Consider the following 18,562-nt stretch of genomic DNA (forward strand, 5'->3'; position numbering starts at 1 on the left):
CAGGGCCTTACAGGACACAGTAGTTGATTATTGGTATCCCTGGCTTATTAGCAGCTCTGTGACTCAATTCATCTCCCTCGAGCCTTTTCCCCACATCCACAAACTACCTGGTAAAGTACAAATAATTCAAATGTGATTTCGTCCACCCCAAAGGCCTTAAAATGTTTAAAACACACACACACACACACACACAGAGGCTACTTTTTATGGTTTTGGTGAGATTTGTTTTTGTCTTTTTAGACAGATCTCCCTATGTAGCCCTGAATGTCCTCGAACTCACTTTGTAGACGAGGCTGGCCTCAAACGAAGAGATAAATCTGTCTCAGCCTCCCAAGTGCAGGTATTAAGCCACACCTCGCTTAAAATGCTATTCTTGTTCACTACTCTTGTTTTCAGAAATTAAAATGACATAGCATACCTGTTCACAAACATGGCATATCTCATTTGAAGAAACAGAAAGTCTGTGCTTAAAGCTTTATAAGTAAACCAGCATTAATATAAACCACAGAATGCTTACTGTTTTTAAAAAGAATTGTTTATTTACTGAACCTGGGGCATATTAGATACACAACCAATTTTAAATTTACATCTTTTAATTCAATTCTGAAGTGGTTTTACACACACACAAAAAAAATATTGGCATGCAACAGCTGCCCTATGGTGAAAAATCACCTTACCAACAAACTGTTGCAAAGGTATCATCCAAGGTTGAAAAATTATTTGTCCTGAACATGAAAACCTGTAACAAATTTAAATTAAATTTATAAAACTTGTTACTTGGAGTTTTCCCCTTGCAAGATCCAAAAAGGAAAATAAAATATCCAGGTCACTAACAGACATCAGTCACCACATAAACCTGGACCGCCCACACCAAAAGCAGAGCGCCTTTCATTAAACCCATCATCAGAGTCTCTTCATTTTATATAAACAAAACTGACATGTGCCAAAAAAAGAAAGATCCCAGAGGACAAACAAAACCCTAGTGCTGACACCAAAGACCAGAGCCCAAAGGCCACTGACTAGAAAGACAACATTGGCTGCCTATCACTGCAAGCAATCCAAAAGGCTTAAGCCTTTGGCGTGAGAAGTACAGGCTTGCACGTGAGCGAATTTGCTCTTCGTAAGTGCCGACAATTGACAAACTATTCAGCACAGAAGGGCCACAGTCTGCTCCAACACCTGGGAAACTGGCTTCCACAGACATCTGTGGAAACTGTTTTTGTCAATTCAAATAAAGGTGATTCAGATCTAAAATTCAATATAAAAATTTAGAGGGAGGTGTTGGGATGGATCTTTAGCTTAAAGCAAACTCAAGGGAAAGTCTGAGTGCCCACCCTGGTAACGTGCCCGGTCAGGTTGCTCTGCCCTCAGGCAGGGCCAGAAGGGTCAAGATTCAGATCACTGTTACTGTAATGGCTCAACACAAGGAACCTCTGATGATGGACCACAGCTGAGGGCCTCCTAGAATGCAGCCAGTTAACAAGGTATTTCGAGGCTATGAGCTATTCCCTGGACAGACTGCATTTTATTATAAAAACCGCAGGTGAAAACATAATAAAGACTATAACCCTAGACATCACTGCAGCCTCTGAACTCTTGGAAGGACCTGTATAATGGGGCAGCATTCAAGTAAGAATTATAGGCCAATCAAATGTCAAATTTTCACTCTAATTTTCCTAAACAGGCTTTCCCCAACACCTACTAATCACAAAGAAACGTAAGTCATGAACATTCAGAAAATAAAAATGTATAAACTAATGACATTATTATGACCAAGGTGTTTGGTAAACAAGTAAATCATGTTTGGGATCAACAGGAAAAGGCCTTTTAAACAACCCTCCGGACTTCAAAAAATCTCTTCAGGTAGTAGATCTGTCCCAATGTCATGGCAACTAGAACAAGAGCTTCGAAGAAGGACCAAAGGACCACTCTGCTGTTTGTGTTGTCGTTGACTGTGGAGGCAAACAGACAAAGTTGAACATCAATCCCACAGTTGGGGTACAGGAGTTCTCATCACGTCTGTAACAGCACCCGGAGCTGATAGACACTCAGTCCCAGACCCACAGATTCATAACCTTAAAACTGACCTTGAAAACCGGGCATGCTGGCCCATCCTGTAATTCCTACACTCAGGAAGCTACAGTAGAGGATCCATAGGTTGCAGGGCAGACTGGCAGTAGGGGCACACGCTGTTCATCTCTGCACTCAAGAGGCAGAGGCAGGTAGGTTTCTCCGAATTTGAGACTAACCTCAGGCTGGTCCAAGACAGCCAAGGCTACACAGAGAAACCCCGTCTCAAACAAAACAAAAGCAAAAACCAAACTAGATTTATAATAATTACTGGGCCACCAATCACTCAATGAGTAAAAAAATTATTAGCATTCTTCTAAAATAATAGCTACGTAAACCAAAAGCAGCTGACTTCCGCTGCAGGCCTAGCAATGGAATTCTCTCCCAAGGCTGCAAATGACTATCACTTTAGGATTGTGTCAGCAAAGGGAATGATTGGGTGGATATTCAAAGTATCAACTATAAAACTAAGTTTCAGCAGAGTATGGTGATGTACACTTTTAATCCCAGCACTTGGAAGACAGAGGCAGGTGGGTCTCTGTGAGTTCGAGGCCAGCCTGGTCTACAGAGCAAGTTCCAGGACAGCTAGAGCTGTTACACAGAGAAACCCTATCTCAAAAAAACAAAAACAAAACAAAACAAAAAAACAAAACTAAGTTTCAAAGGCCTGGAAAGGGGGCTGGAAAGATGACACAGTGGTTCAGAATGCTCACCGCTCTTCCAGAGAACCTGGGCAGGTCACAACCACCTATAACTGGCTCTAAGTGATCTGAGGCCTTCTGGCCTCAAAGGACAATGGCACATAGGAGGTGTATAATCAAGCACACAGACACATAAATAAAGCTTCTGTTTTAAAGAGAGGAGGGAACTCGGCATGGTGGCACACGCCTTTAATCCCAGCAGAAGCCAGGTGGATCGCTGTGAGTTCGAGGCCAGCCTGGTCTACAAAGTGAGTCCAGGACAGCCAAGGCTACACAGAGAAACCCTGTCTCGAAAAACTATAAATAAATAAATAAATAAGTTGAGGAGGGAGTCTGGTGGTGGAGCAGCACTCTGGAGGCAAAGAAGGTGGTTCTCTGAGTTTGAAGCCAGTGCTGTGTAGGGAGTGACTTCTAGGACAGCCAGGGTTATAGAGGGACTTCGCCACAAAAATAAATTAAGTACATAAAAATAAAGGTGGGAGCTGAAGAATGACTCAGTGACTAAGAGGCACTTGCTGCTCTTCCAGAGGATCTGGGTTGTGTTCCCAGCCCCACACAGTAGTTAACAGCCATATCTCTGTTTCCAGGGGATATAAGGACTTCTGACCTTCATAAGCACCAGGCACACATGTGGCATGCATACATGCAGGGGAAACAAACATTTATATATATTTTTTGTTGTTTTGTTTGTCTGTTTATTTTTTGAGACAGGGTCTCTGTGTAGCCTTGGCTGTCGTGGACTCGCTTTGTAGACTAGGCTGGCATCAAACTCACAGCGATCCCCCTGCCTGTCTCCCGAGTGATGGGATTAAAGGCGTATGCCACCACACATGGCACATTTATATCTTTGTAGGTAAGTAGCATCTGTCTGTCTGTCTCTCCTTCACTCTTTGTGTGTGCGCACGTGCATGCATGTGTGATCACTGTTGGTGGCAAGCACCTTATTCACTGACTGAGCAACTCGACAGCGTTCCACTCTCTTGGGTAGGCTTTCCTGTTAAAAACAAGGCCACACATCTGCCCATGACACTGAGTGCTGATAGAAAGATTTCTGATATGTGACTTAAAAGTAATTTAACTTGCATCTTACAGCATTTTCTGGTTTAAAAAAATAGCTTATTCTTTAGTTGATCATAAAGGAAAAAGTTTAAAATACTGATTTATTGTATGTGCAATATGTAGAAGTCAAAGGACAAATTGCAGGAATCCTGTCTCAAAAGAGAACAACAAAGGCTGGCAAGATGGCTCAGTGATTAAGAGCACTGTCTGATCTTCCAAAGGTCCTGAATTCAATTCCCAGCAACCACATGGTAGCTCACTATAATGAGATCTGGTGCCCTCTTCTGGTGTGTAGGCACACATTTGGGCAGAATACTGTATAATAATAAAAGAAAACAACTACAACAACAATGCGGAATCCATTCTCTTCTTCCACCATGTCGGTTCCAACTCAAGTCATACTTGGTGGCAGGAGCTTCACCCACTTCCCCTTTTTTGCCAGCCCTAATCACAAACTTAAAAACAACAACAGATGTAAACACTCTTGAGCTAGAGAATGAATGAGCAGTTGGTAGCATTTGCTGCAGAGGACTGGGTTCAGTTCCCAGCAGCACATGGCTGCTCCCAAGCATGGGTCACTCGAGTTCCAGGGGACTCTCCTCTAGTCTGTGTGGGCACTCAACACACATGGCGCACTGACACAGATACAGCAAACACTCATACAATAAGAACAAGTAAGTCTAAAAAGCCTGGAAACTCTTAAACGGCTTGTGCTCGCAGGGCATGGTGGCACACACCTTACCTCTAACCCCCAGGAGGCAGAGGAGGTAGCTCTCTTGAGTTTGAGGCCAGCTTAGTCTAAAGAGTGAGTTCCAGCACAGCCACGGCCATAGACAACTTGTTCCAAAAAAACAAGCCAACAAACAAAAACACCATGCGCAGACATGATGTTTCACACTAAACAAGCTTATGACAAGTCTCTGAAGTCAGAGTCTTGCTATGGTACAGTTGCAAACTTCCACACAAGGAGCTACCAGCATGAGGAGACCCTGTGACTCCCACGCTGCCTCAGTAACTTACTGGCTCTGTGTATTCTCTCCCGGACTTCCATGTATTCCTGCTCGTGCTTCACGGCTGTCATTGCCACGGCCAGCTCATTAATCATTTCTTCTAGCTTGTTCTGATGAGCTGTGGAGGATTGGGAGATACATCAGCACACACTGAGTCACCTCTTTTTGATAAATACTTGTTAAATAAAATGTTCCTCAGAGAATCCCTCAGACACACAAAAACAGCTAGTTTTAGAGAGAGCTCAGCAACAATGTGAACCACTAATGACATTTCAATCCTCAAGAGCTGTTCTGTTGGCTCTGCTGATGTTGAGACACCTTCTCATGTAGCCCAGCCTGGCTTCAAGCTCACAAGAGAGCCAAGGCCAGACTTCAACTCCTGACCCTCCATCCCCAAGGGACCATCACATAGACCACCAGACCTGGCTTTCAGAGCTTTTCTTTTTTTTTTTAGGCAAGGCCTATGCTGTCCTGGTTAGCATTGAACTCACAAAGATCTGCCTGCCTCTGCCTCTCCCTCCTGAGTGCTGGGGCTACACTTATCAGAGCATCTTTAAAAGTCCATTCCCAGCAGAGGACCTACTCTAAGAGTAGGGAACAGACTATACAATGCTTACTAACTGGAGAACAAGTACCCCAAGGAGTTCCTCCATTTCAATGACTACTAATGACAAAAAATTAAAAAATATTTAAAAAGCAGCACAGAGCAAATATACATAAAAGCCAAACAAGGGCTGGAGAGATGGCTCAGAGGTTAAGAGCACTGGCTGCTCTTCCAGAGGTCCTGAGTTCAATTCCCAGCAACCACATGGTGGCTCACAGCCATCTGTAATGTGATCTTATGCCCTCTTCTGGCACACAGGTGTATATGCGGGCGGAACACTGTATACATAACAACAAATAAATAAATCTTTTTTAAAAATTAAATTAAAAAATTTTTAAAGCAAGCTGGGCGTGGTGGCGCACGCCTTTAATCCCAGCACTCGGGAGGCAGAGGCAGGCAGATCGCTGTGAGTTCGAGGCCAGCCTGGTCTATAAAGTGAGTCCAGGATGGCCAAGGCTACAGAGAAACCCTGTCTGGGGGGGTGGGGGGGGATTTAAAAAGCAGACTAGGAGTGTGGTTCAGCGGGCAGAGCTTGCCCAGCTCAAAGGCAGCCCTGGTTTCTCTTCTCCCATATAGACTGGGTATGGTGGCACACAATAGAATCAAAACATTCAGGGAGGAAAAAGGACCAACATTTCTTTTTGTTGTTGGTGAGACAGGGTTTGGCTATTTTCTCTCTCTCTCTTCTAGTTTCCTAGAACTCACTAAGCAGAGCCACCTGCCAGGGCTTCCCTGCTGAGGCCAGGAGTACCAGAATTTCAAGGTCATCCTCTGCTACAGTCTGTGCTTCCTCAGATCCTATCTCAAAAGCAAACAAACTACACAACCACTAATATACAAGTAAGTTTTTCTTCTTTTTTAAGATTTATTTATTTATTATATCTACAGTGGTCTACCTGCTTGTACCCCTGCAGTCCAGAAGAGGGCATGAGATCACATTATAGATGTTGTGAGCCACCATGTGGTTGCTGGGAATTGAGCTCAGGACCTTTGGAAGAGCATCCAGTGCTCTTAACCACTGAGCCATCTGTCCAGACTACAAGTTTTAAACTAAACTGAAAACCTACTTTAAGAATCATGTAACTCAAAAGCCGGGCGTGGTGGCGCATGCCTTTAATCCCAGCACTCGGGAGGCAGAGGTAGGCAGATCGCTGTTGAGTTCGAGACCAGCCTGGTCTACAAAGTGAGTCCAGGACGGCCAAGGCTACACAGAGAGACCCTGTCTCAAAAAACCAAAAAATAAAAAATAAAAAGAATCATGTAACTCAGATGTTAACTTAGCACAAAAACAGGCTTTTAAATGTACAAAGCCAAGCAGAAAACTTAATTCAGGAAAAAATAAGCCAGCCACCCACTGCTCCAGTGTGTAAACCCCAAGCTCGGCAGCACACACAAGCAGACATGCCCGAGGGCCTCCTTTTACTCCAGAGTAGGGGCACACGGAGGTCAGAGAAAGCCTTCAGCAGGTCTCTCCACCATGTGAGTTGCAGGGACCTGACTCAGGGCCTCAGACCAGGCAACAAGCGCCTTGACCCACAGAAACATCTCACTCACCCCAAGATTCCTCTCAAACCGGGGTCTGCCATGACAGGGTTTCTCTATAGAGCCCTACTGTCCAGCACTCATCTGTAGACCACGCCCAGCTGTGGCAGCACATTTAATGCCAGCACACAGGAGGCAGGTGGATGTCTGTAAGTCTGAGGCCAGCCTCATTAAGCAGTGGGCAGGGAGCTGTTCTGCAGAATATGCGCCCAGACAGTACTGCATTCAGTGCAGCTCAGGAACAGGCACACAGAGCATGGAGGAATCCCAGGAGGCGGCAGCTGCCTCCCCCGTGCCCAGGATGCAGCCTCAGATGAGACTCCCAGTAATCCTCAGTTCTCAATGCTCTATGCTGACTGGGCTGAACCAGAAGGAGGAGTCAGCCGTCAGCCGCCTCACTCTGGAAGCCATGCACTGCGTCCAAGTTTCCATGCAGGGCTTCTTAGGAATGGCACCTCCACCACAGAAAAAAATGTCTCAAAAGGCAAAAACTGACCCACTTGGAAATTGTTGCTTTAGACCAGGCACAACCTAACAGGTGCCACCACTGAGCGAAGGGAGAACCTGGGCGGCTAAAGGCCTAAGCAGAAGCTCACTACCCAACTTATCAACCATCACCTTCTGCCATGTCAATAGGACCAGTTTTTAGAGGGAACAAATACCAAGTCCTTCAAAACTCTGAATTTTTCCTCACTAAGGATTAGGCAAGCTCAGCATTGTAAACAGCCCTGAAAAACAAGCACAGGAATTTAATAAAAATCTTAAATTTAGGGCTGGAGAGATGGCTCAGTGGTTAAGAGCACCGTCTGCTCTTCCAGAGGTCCTGAGTTCAATTCCCAGCAACCACATGGTGGCTCACAACCATCTGTAATGTGATCTGATGTCCTCTTCTGGCCTGCAGGTGTACATGCAGGCAGAACACTGTATATATAATAAGTATGTCTTTAAAAAATAAAAAAATCTGAAATTTAAAGACTTCAAAACCACATAAAACCTCCGCCTCAACCAGGCATGGTGGCGCACGCCTTTAATCACAGCACTTGGGAGGCAGAGGCAGGTGGATGACTGTGAGTTTGAGGCCAGCCTAGTCTACAAAATGAGTAGCCAAAGCTACGCAGAGAAACCCTGTCTTGAAAAAAAAAACAAAAACAAAACAGAAAAAAAAAAAAAAAACACCTCCACTTCCCTGTGTGGGTACTCATAAGTGCCATAAGCAAATACTGTGGAATGTGGTCAACAGCTGCCAGCACAAATGCTAATGTGTGCTGTGGCAAAAGAGTTTTTGGTTTTTTGCTTTTTCAAGACAGGGTTTCTCTGTGTAGCCTTGGCTGTCCTAGGCTTTTGTAGACCAGGCTGGCTTCCTACTTAAAGCAATCCACCAGTCTCTTCCAAGTGCTGGGATTAAAGGCCACCGCGCCCAGCTTGGCAAAGGAGCTTTTTTTTTTTTTTATTTAAAAAAAAAAAAAAGAGGACTGCTGGCTGCTGGTCCAATAAAGCAGATTTTCCAGAACCAGCCAGAGGGCAGACCTGGTACAGACCTGCAGCCCCAGTTACTTGGGAGACCTGAGGCAACAAAGATCACAAGGAAAGCCCAGTACAGGCAACTTTGTGAGGTCCTATCTCAAAAATTTGAAAAACACATTAAAATCATGGGGATGCAGCTCAGTGTTTCTGTGCTTGCCTCCCATACACAAAGTTGTATGTCCAATCCACAGCACTACCACAAAATAATAATAATAATAATAGTAGTAGTAGTAGTAATAGTAATAATAATAGAGGTAACAAATAGTGTGTGTGAACACTAGGACACAGCAAACGTCTCACCAGGAGCTTTGCAAAACTCTCACACAGTATTTTAAACCTAACCAAACTTCCCACTAGAAACATTAGCAGTAAGGAGGCCTAGTGTCTAACAACACTTTCTTGTGCAGTTAGTAGAGCATTCATTTTAAGCAAACTCAAATAAAAATGTCAGTCATGGTGTTCCAATACCTACTGTAACCAAACCTTCAAATTTACCAAAAATAATCTAATTACTTGAAGGGAGGTTTAAGAAGGGGGAAAAAAACCACTCTCATGCCAGCAAACTGAAGTTAGAGAAATTAGATATCAAGAAACAAAAGGATGCTAAACCAGAAAAAGATACTGTCAAACAGAAACAAAACCACCACATACCGTCCCAGGAGTCTCCACCACCTAGAGAGAAGTGTAAGGTGCAAACAGAAGGACAATTTTAGCTAAGCTAGCGCATCTGCATTTGGAAACAGGTGTATGTGGACCCAGGATTAGTAAGTTAACAGAACCCAGATGCACAGAGCCTAGAGGTTTATAGGAGCACAGTGACTCCATAGCTTTAAGAAGGGACAACCAAGATCACTGAAAACAAACAGTAACTTCCAAAAACTAGCTAATTACAGGTTATATCCACTTTAACAGGAATTTTGTTTTTAAGGAAAGGGAATGAATCTGGAAAGGGAAATTTAAAATACCGCACCCACTGTACTCAGATGGGTGGGCGACATGAAGTGAACTGAGTTCTGTTGAAAGTGACATCTCACCTTCTGTCTCCATGTCTTGTCCTTTGGGAGCCTCCCCAATGTCAATGGTGAACATTACTATCTTTGGAGTCATGGTGGACATCCTATTACTAAAGCAGAACTTGTATGTCCCATCCATGTGGGCTGCGAACGTGTACTTCCCGCTGGACTCTCGGTCTCCTTTGTAGATTCCTTTATTATCTGGTCCTGTGATCTGGAGGCAGGAGAGAGAGAACCAATACTTAGGATCCTAAGCAGCATCCTTCAGCAAGAAAACAATCCACACAACTGAAACTTAGCTAGGTCCTCTGTAGGGAGCCATAGCAAACACCTTGGGCACTAATTCTGCTATTTAAACAAGAGTAGACTCAATGGTTCCTTCCCTAAAGCACCTAATACCTTTAGGTAGTATCTGTCCAAGGGAAATGTAACCCTCTCAGAAACAGAAACCAGACAACTGTATGCATGGTCTCCAAATATCTTCATGTCTTCAACAAAAACTGACAAGGCCAAATCCACAACCCAGGAAGAAATCTTTCAAAAATGATTAATTTTATTTATCTTCCTTCTGATAGGGTCTCATTACTGGTCCAGCTGCTTGGCTTGAATGCTGGGATTAAAGGTGTGCGCCAAGCCAGTGACTCTCCTTCAGAAGACCAGAGCCCTTCTGAGGCCCGAGCCCAAGACCACTGGGCTTCCTCCTGCCACAGGCCATCTCCCACACGTTACCCCTGCAAACATGAAGCCACTGGCCACTGCCATGTGTGTTGCACACATGCTGCCTGCGACATGTCCTTCCTTACGAACACCCTGGAGGAAATCACCAGCTGTTTCTTGTTCCCAAGGCTGGGAACTGGTTTTCGATTTGTGTTGACTGTTAATATTTACTATATAAATATAATTTATCAACTATTCAAAAAATAAAGGTGTGCCCCATATCACCCCACCAAAATGAGCAATTTTTTTTTTTTTTTTTTGAGAGACAGGGTTTCTCTGTGTTAATAGCCTTGGCTGTCCTGGACTCCCTTTTGTAGACCAGGCTGGCTTCAAACTCACAGAGATCCACCTGCCTCTTCCTCCCCAGTGCTGGGATTAAAGGCCTGCGCCACCACAACCTAGTCCAAATGAGTATTCTTATAAAACACGTTTAGAAGTTTTTGTGACCACTGTCAAACCACAGAGGGATGTAATTTATCTGACACGTCTGTTAAGGCTGAGAGAACTGCACCAGGTTGGAAATTAGGAGGCCAAATTGCCAAGCAGGGACTACAAACCAGCAGCCAAGCGGTCAAAGCTCCCCCTTGAAGGTTGTATGTGTACAATCACGTAGGTGCCAAAAGTGGGTATCCACCATCCTGGGGCTGCAGCCACACCTTGTGTTGAACCCCTACACTGAACTCCAGGCCTCTGGAAGCGCCAAGTACTCATAACTGTTGAGCCATCTCCACTCACCTGCAAAACTTGAGAAACAGGAAGAGCTCATCTTTTTCTAGGGTCTTGGCTAATCCAAGCCGCCTCCAAACTTCAGGGTCTCACTTATACCCAAGTTTTGCTCAGCTTTTCACACCAGTCAGAAACACTAGCAATCAAACTAAGACTATTATTGTATTCGGCCTCTTTTTTTTTTTTTTAATGCAGCAAACTGTCAGGACTCGACGGTCCACAGCCTTCATCCTATCCTTTAGAAGGCAGTGGCAGGTGAGTTCGATGCCAGCGATCTACATAACGCAACTCTGTCTCAAAAACCTCGGCATGCCATTTTTAATTCTCCAGATAAGTAACTGTTTTCTAAACACGTCGCTGAAAGCCCCGCTAAGATGAGTGACACCCCCGCCTCCCAGTGCATCTCTCGCGGGGCACATCTGGCCGCTTGCGTAAGGCAGCGGGTAGGAAGTTAAATCTGGTTTCTGCCAGCGCCAGAGCCAACCCTCCTTCTGCCTCGGCGCCGCTCCGCAGCTTCCGATCTACTTTTTCCAAAGTTTTGTTTCCGCGCCACACGCCGCCCGCGCGAGCCCTTGAGGACCGAGGAGGAAACGACTCCGGAGCCGCTCCCGCCAGAGCCGACACGCGGCCGCGGCGGGACAAAGCCAAGGGAGAAAGAGAGAGAGAGAGAGAGAGGCCGAGTCCGCGCCCAAGTTCCGAGCGGAGCCCGAAGCCGCTCGGAAAGACGAGCGCTTTCCGAGCGGCGAGGGCAGGGCCCGTCGGGGGGCTGCGCGACGGGCGGCGGCGAGGGAGGCCCCTCCCCGGTCCCCACGCCCTGGCGAGCGCTGTCCCGCGCGGGCCCCGCGTCCGACCCGGGGCCCCGCCAACCCCCGCGGGGCCTCGCGGATCGCGGACGCCGCCCCCGACGGCGGGCACCGTGCCCGCACCTCCACGTCGATGTCCAGGAAGCCGCCCTCCGCCACCTCGAAGATGAGGCCCATCTTGGTGCCCGAGGTGACCCGCTCGAAGAAGCACTCCTCGGCGTGCGCGTCGATGCTGACAAAGTAGCCCGAGGCCGTGGCCAGCAGCGCGGCCAGCAGCACCAGCAGCTCTGCGAGCGTCACCATGGTGCGGCACGGGGCCGAAGCCGGGACGCGCGGACTGCGGCCTCCGGAGCCGCCGCCGCCACCGCTGCCGCCTCAGCCGCCGCCGCTTCAAGCTCCGCCCCTTCCGGCTGCGCCTCCCGTGGGGGGCTGATGCGGGCGCCGCTGATTGGCGGGCGTCGACAGCTGCCACGTAACGGGCTCACGGCGGCCGCGGAGGGACAAGGCCGAGCCTGAGGCTGGACGGCGGCCCCGAAGAGCCAAAAACTCTTTGGCTCCTGCCTTTCGTCGTTCAAATTAAGGATCACGTGGACGAGGGCTGGCGGAAAGGCTCGAAACGCTGTGTGCTTTTCCAGAGGACCCGAGTTCGAGTCTTAGAGCTCACATGGTGGCTCGCAACCGTCTATAGTCTAGTTCCAAAAAAAAGAAATAAAGAAGATCTATGCACATGGTATGGCAAATTTTCACCTTGTTCGGATTCCCCCAAACTATTGTCACAGAATTGATGCCAGCCCTAACCGGGACTAGGGATTATCACATTGCCTGCTGACAGCCTCTATTGAACCCTCAAAACTCAATTCAAGTGTCACCTCCTCGTTACTGGATATTGTTTGGGCGCCAGCGCTTCCGTGTTTGAAGTGCACATTTCTTCTCACTGAAAGTGCAGCTGCTTGCTGGTTTTCTTGAGAATGCCCAGCCTTGTGTATGCTGCCATCTCACCTAAGAACCAAAGACTTTCCTTCCTCACGTGTTTGATGAGTTCACTGGACCAGCTTGGGGAGTCAGAGTCTGGCTTTGCAGTTCCGTTTTGCACATAGCCCTTATGACTGTGACTAGCCCCAGTTTCCTGGTCTGTAAAAGCGGGACAGCACAAGCCTGCCTTGCACATCTCAGGGACCACCAGCCCCCAACCCTCGCAGAGAAAAGAGAGACTGAGACGGGCAGAGGGGGGCGGGGGGGGGGGGAGGGAGCAGTAGGCAGTAGGGGGCAGCAGTTTTCCACTTTAGGTGACAAGAGAGAGGTAGAGCTGCAGTGACAAAGTCTTCCAGCAGTGAAGTCTCCCAGCCTTGGTCAATGCTTCTCCATGCTCCAGCCCCTCACAAGCCTTTCTTTCCACAGGTCAGCTCGTTAAAAAAAATCATTCAAGAGAGCCGGGCAGTGGTGGCGCACGCCTTTAATCCCAGCACACGGGAGGCAGAGGCAGGCGGATCTCTGTGAGTGCAAGGCCAGCCTGGTCTACAAAGTGAGTCCAGGACAGCCAAGGCTACACAGAGAAACCCTGTCTCGAAAAATAAAAATAAAAAAAAGAAAAGAAAAGAAAGAAAGAAAGCTGTAATCTGAATAAATTAATTAAATAAAAGTTACAAAAAGAGGGGGGCTGGAGAGATGGCTCAGCGGCTAAGAGCTCCACCTGCTCTTCCAAAAGTCATGAGTTCAATTCCCAACAACCACATGGTGGCTCACATCCATCTATAATGTGATCTGATGCCCTAATCTACCTTGCAGGTGTACATGCAGGCAGAGCACTGTATACATAGTAAATCTTTTTTTAAAAATTACAAAAAAAGAAAAAAGGAAAAACAACAAAAAAAATCATTCAAGAATGAATTTTGTTTTTATGTAGAAATGCAACATTAATTTTTAATTTGGGAGACAATTAAATACTATCCTATCTCCAGTTATCCAGGATTTGAAATGGGAAAATTTAACACCTTGGGAAAACACAACAAACTGTAGTTTGTGAGACTTTTTATATAAGGCTGGGCTCCAAATCCAAACGCCTTTAGAGATCAGACAATTTGATTCAGGCAGCAGCCGGGTAGTGATGGCTCATACCTTTAATCCCAGCACTTGGAAGGCAGAGGCAGGCAGATCTCTGTGAATTCAAAACCAACCGGGTCTGCAGAGCTAGTTTCAGGACAGACAGGCTTTGTTACACAGAGAAACCCTGTCTCAAAGAAGAAGAAGAAGATGAAGAAGAAAAAGAGGAGGAGGAGGAGGTATGTGGCAGCCCAGGCCAGCTTCAGACATGAGACAATCCTCCTGTTTCAGCTTCCCAAGGGCTAGAATTATTGGCACAAGCCGCCACCACTCTCAGCTTTCAGTTTCTGGTGGTGGTTGCTTTGGTTTAGTTTTGAGGCCGAGTCTTGCTGTATAGTCCTGGCTGAACAGGAACTCACTATGTAGATCAGGCTGACAGAGGTGTGCTTGCCCCTGCCTCCTGCATGCCAGATTAAAGGCCTGCACCACCATGCTCAGCCTCTCCTTTGCATTTAGTGAATGAATTTCTCCACACAATGCTTAGGGCCATCACCATGCTAGTGTATTTTGGAGTCATGTTATTTTTCACTGCTGCATAGTATTTCATTGGATAAATTTATCAATCCTTTCTTCTGACAATAGAAATACCACGTATTTCCAGATTTGCGAGCCGGGCGTTGTGGCGCACGCCTTTAATCCCAGCACTCGGGAGGCAGAGGCAAGCGGATCGCTGTGAGTTCGAGGCCAGCCTGGTCTACAAAGTGAGTCTAGGATAGTCAGGGCTACACAGAGAAACCCTGTCTCGAAAAACCAAAAAAAAAAAAAAAAAAATCCAGATTTGCACCATTTTGAGTAAAGCTGCTGGTGGTGTTCTCTCCTGTGAAGTCGGATCCTAAGAGTTGAATTGTTTGGTTGCAAAGGACGTGAGTGTTTAGACTGGCCAGTTTTCCAGAAGCAGCTTTACAAACCTCGGCACTGCCCTCAGCAGGGAGTCAAGCTCTGAGGTGGGCAGTTCTGAAACTGACCACACTGGATCTTGAGTGAGATGAAGGAAGCTGAACAGGGAGGCTGAGACCAGACCCTTCCCGGCCACAGTCCCTGAAGAGCAACGGAAAGCCTGGGAACGGGTTGTCCGCCACCAGAGCACAGCGTTCAGGTTGGGTGGAATTTCTGCTTTTCCAGCTGGAGGAAGAGGAGGAGGAGGAGGAGGATAATAAGAAGGGGGAGGGGAAAGAAAGGAGGAGGGGGCGGCAGGTAGCAGACGGAGAAGAGCGAGGCACAGGAAGGAGGAGGAGGAGAGAGAACAGAGGGTGGGTAGCTGCAGCAATGGACAGGGGGCTGTGAACAGATTAAGCGCGAGCCTGTGCCGGGTCTTCCTGCGCCACTGCTGCTGTGGGCTGAGCGCTGTCTGTGCTGCGGACCAGCCATGCTGTCAGCCGCCTTCACGGTGTCTTCAGGCTCTCAGGACCCTGTGGCCAGAGTTTCCAGGAAGCAGTCAGTGACTTCTCCATCCACGGAATCGCTGCTCCCCTCTGCCTCGCCTGCTCGCAGGGGACCCTGTGGTGTGTCACCTGCCTGTAGCTCTTCCCCATAGTCGCACGCCTTTAATCCCAGCAGTCAGGAGGCAGACGCAGGTGGATCGCTGTGAGTTTGAGGCCAGCCTGGTCTACAAAGTGAGTCCAGGACAGCCAAGGCTACACAGAGAGAACTTGCCTCAACAAAAACAAACAAACAAAAAAGGTGATAAGGCGCCAGACAACAGGTATGATAAGGAGTTTATTATGAGCATGAGAAAGCAGGGAAGTGGGAAGGGCACCCCAAGGGGAGAGAGAGAATGAGACAGACAGACAAAGAGAATAAGAGAGATAGAGAGACAGAGACAGAAAGAGAGGAAGAGAAAAGAGAAGAGCAAGAGAGAGATGAGGCGAGTTGCCCTTTTTATATCCTAGGCAGCTGGTCTACCTTGTGGCACGCAGGTAATGGCGTCATATGTTGCTAGGCAGACTTGGGGCAGTATGCTACCATTCCTCCCTTTCACTATAATCAAAAAATGAATAAAATAAAATAAAATAAAAGCTTTTAAATGAGGACATTGGATTGCTTTTCATGTAAGATAGGTTTTATATAAATGTAGGTTCATTGGAAGCAGCTCTTGACTGCTATGTAAGGAGGGAGGGAGAGAGAGAGAGAGAGAGAGAGAGAGAGAGAGAGAGAGAGAAAAGAAGAAGAAGAAGAAGAAGAAGAAGAAGAAGGAGAGAAAGAGAGAGAGAAGAAGAAGAAGAAGAGAGAGAGAACAGCAAGAGCAACAAAATGTCCAGATCATAGGGTGAAGGGAAAGGAAGTGTTCTGTCCGGGAGAGTTCAAAGTAGAGGGCAGGCTATGTCAGCCATGTCCTGCAGCAGACCGGGACTGGGGAGTGCTGGGAAAACCTGGAGCCTTTCATCCCAGGTCTGGAGGACATCGTTTCAGCCTTTTGTAAATGGATGAAGGGTGAAGAAATCAATGTCTTTGACTGCTTCCTGCTGACAGTGGGGTTAAAAGGCTGAAATGTTGGCCAAGTCCGAGAAGAGCAGGGTATGGTGTTTGCTGTCCAGGGTCTGCGATCGTCTGTGGCTAGGGGGGGCGATGCAGGTCCAGCTGGCACGATCTGAGGTTGGACTGGAGCATCTGCCCGGATGTAGGAAGTCTGGCAGGAGACTAGAGCGTACATGTGGGCAGAAGACAAAGTTAGCAGGCTAGGGAGAAAATTCCCTTTAGGTGCACATTAGAAACTCTTGTGAGAGCGAGCTGAGACGGAAGATTTGGAGTGAAGAAGGGAAAAGCTTGAATGTAAGGAAACTTCCTTTTATTTCACTTTAGGTGTATATCTGGAACTTTCAGGAGAGCAAAGGAGAAAAAAAAAAAGGCTTGAAAATTAGGAGCCTCCTTCCCTTTCACCCGATTGCTGGCCATGATTTTAAAAGGTTTATATAGTTTGTTTGTTTTTGTTTTTTGTTTTTTTTGAGACAGGCTTTCTCTGTGGAGGCTTGGCTGTCCTGGACTCACTTTGCAGACCAGGCTGGCCTCGAACTCACAGCGATCTGCCTGCCTCTGCCTCCCGAGTGCTGGGATTACAGGTGTGCGCCACCCACGCCTGGCTGGCAGTTCCAGGAGTTTGATGCCCTCTCCTCACCTCTTTAAGCACTCACTTTTACCCACCCATACACACAAAATAAAAGAGTTTTGAAGAAATTAACAAAAATGGGTTACATTGATAGAGATGAGTATAAAAAATAAATATAAAAACAAATTAATAATGAGCCTTTCTGAGGACTTCACACTTTTTTTTTCCTCCTGAGATATGGTTTCTCTGTGTAGCTCTGGCTGTCCTGGACTCACTTTGTAGACCAGGCTGACCTCAAACTTACAGTGACACGCCTACCTCTGCCTTTCTCAGTGCTGGAATCTCAGGCCTGTGTAACTGTTCCTGTTTACACTCCTGTTCATACACTTTAAACCTTCCTCATCAAAAACCCTGAGGGACTACTGCCCGGGCGATGCAGTGACATTTAAGAATTTTTTAAAAACATCTATTTATTTTAAATTTGAAAAACAAGCTGGGCGCCAGCCATGGTGGCTCACACCTTTAATCCCAGTACTCAGGAGGTAGAGGCAGGCAGATCACTGTGAGTTTGAGGCCAGCCTGGACTATAAAAGCAAGTCCAGGACAGCCAGGACTGTTACACAGAAACACCCTGTCTGAAAAAAAAAAAAAAGAAAGAAAGAAAAAAGAAAAGAAAAGAGGAGCTGGGAGTCCTGGCACATGCCTATAATCCCAGCACTCAGGAGGCAGAGGCAGGCAGATCGCTGTGAGTTCAAGGCCAGCCTGGTCTACATCTACAAAGGGAGTCCAGGACAGCCAGGGCTACACAGAGAAACCTTGTCTCAAAAAAAAAAAAAAAAAAAAAAAGAAGGAAAGAAAAGAAAAGCAAGCTGGACACAGTGGTCAATGCCTATAATCCCAGCACTCAGGTAGCCAGAGGCAGTCAAGTCAATGTGAGTTCAAGGCCAGCCTGGTCTAAAAGCGAGTTCAGGACAGCCAAGGCTACACAGAGAAACCCTTTCTCCAAAATTGAAACAAAACAAAGACAATTTTAGACTGACATAGTGACCCCAAGATTTACCGACACATTGCATAAGCTAAAATGGACATTGTGCATAGAGCAGGGATTGAAACAGCTTTCCTGGTGCTGAGCTGACATTCAGCAGATTCCACAGGTAAGTGCAGCGGCAGTCCTGCCCCACCTACCCTGCCTGCAACAGATCCCCCCAGTGCTGCTGCTGCTCCCCCTCCATGAAGCAGAAGCCAGCACAGCAGTCTCACAGTGCTACAGCCCTGAATGCAGCCACTCCCCCAGTGCAGTCCCAACCAGGGCCGCAGCCTCAAAAGTCACACAAAAACACAGCTACTGTGATTCTCTCTCTCTCTCTCTCTCTCTATATATATATATATGTGTGTGTGTGTGTGTGTGTGTGTGTGTGTGTGTGTGTGTGTGTGTGTGATAAGCTTTAATTTATAAATTAGGCACAATACAAAAGATTTTTAAAATTATATATAGTGTTCTGTCTGCAAGTATGCCTGTGTACCAGAAGAGGGCACCAGATCTCATTACAGATGCCTGTGGGCCACCATGTGGTTGCTGGGAATTGAACTCAGGACCTTTGAAAGAGGAGCCAGTGCTCTTAACCTCTGAGCCATCTCTCCAGCCCCTAA

The 18,562-nt window shown here is 46.9% G+C and overlaps 1 protein-coding gene and 1 long non-coding RNA gene across 2 annotated transcripts; one reads left to right on the top strand and one right to left on the bottom strand.

Moving 5' to 3' along the window:
• Positions 1–517: 517 nt before the first annotated feature.
• Positions 518–12,182, bottom strand: TMED2 (transmembrane p24 trafficking protein 2). Its single transcript, XM_084762057.1, has 4 exons — positions 11,893–12,182; positions 9,545–9,737; positions 4,851–4,958; positions 518–1,952 (listed from the first exon to the last, which is right to left on the bottom strand). Exons 1-4 carry the CDS (start codon positions 12,070–12,072, stop codon positions 1,828–1,830), a joined length of 606 nt encoding a protein of 201 aa, XP_084618183.1. The 5' UTR covers positions 12,073–12,182; the 3' UTR covers positions 518–1,827.
• LOC311586150 lies at positions 4,967–11,278 on the top strand. Its single transcript, XR_014775463.1, has 2 exons — positions 4,967–6,284; positions 10,099–11,278. It is a non-coding gene; the product is annotated as an uncharacterized lncRNA (long non-coding RNA).
• Positions 12,183–18,562: the final 6,380 nt, after the last annotated feature.

The sequence above is a fragment of the Acomys minous genome, assembly GCF_964271855.1.
Source record: "Acomys minous genome assembly, chromosome: 16".
Lineage (NCBI taxonomy): Eukaryota > Metazoa > Chordata > Mammalia > Rodentia > Muridae > Acomys > Acomys minous.

Coding starts and splice junctions, on each gene's coding strand:
- TMED2 (XM_084762057.1), bottom strand. CDS start 12,072: ATGGTGACGCTCGCAGAGCTGCTGGTGCTGCTGGCCGCGCTGCTGGCC. Junction 4,959..9,544: donor ACAAGACATGGAGACAGAAG/GTGAGATGTCAC, acceptor AATCCTCCACAG/CTCATCAGAACAAGCTAGAA. Junction 1,953..4,850: donor GGAGAGAATACACAGAGCCA/GTAAGTTACTGA, acceptor TTGCCTCCACAG/TCAACGACAACACAAACAGC.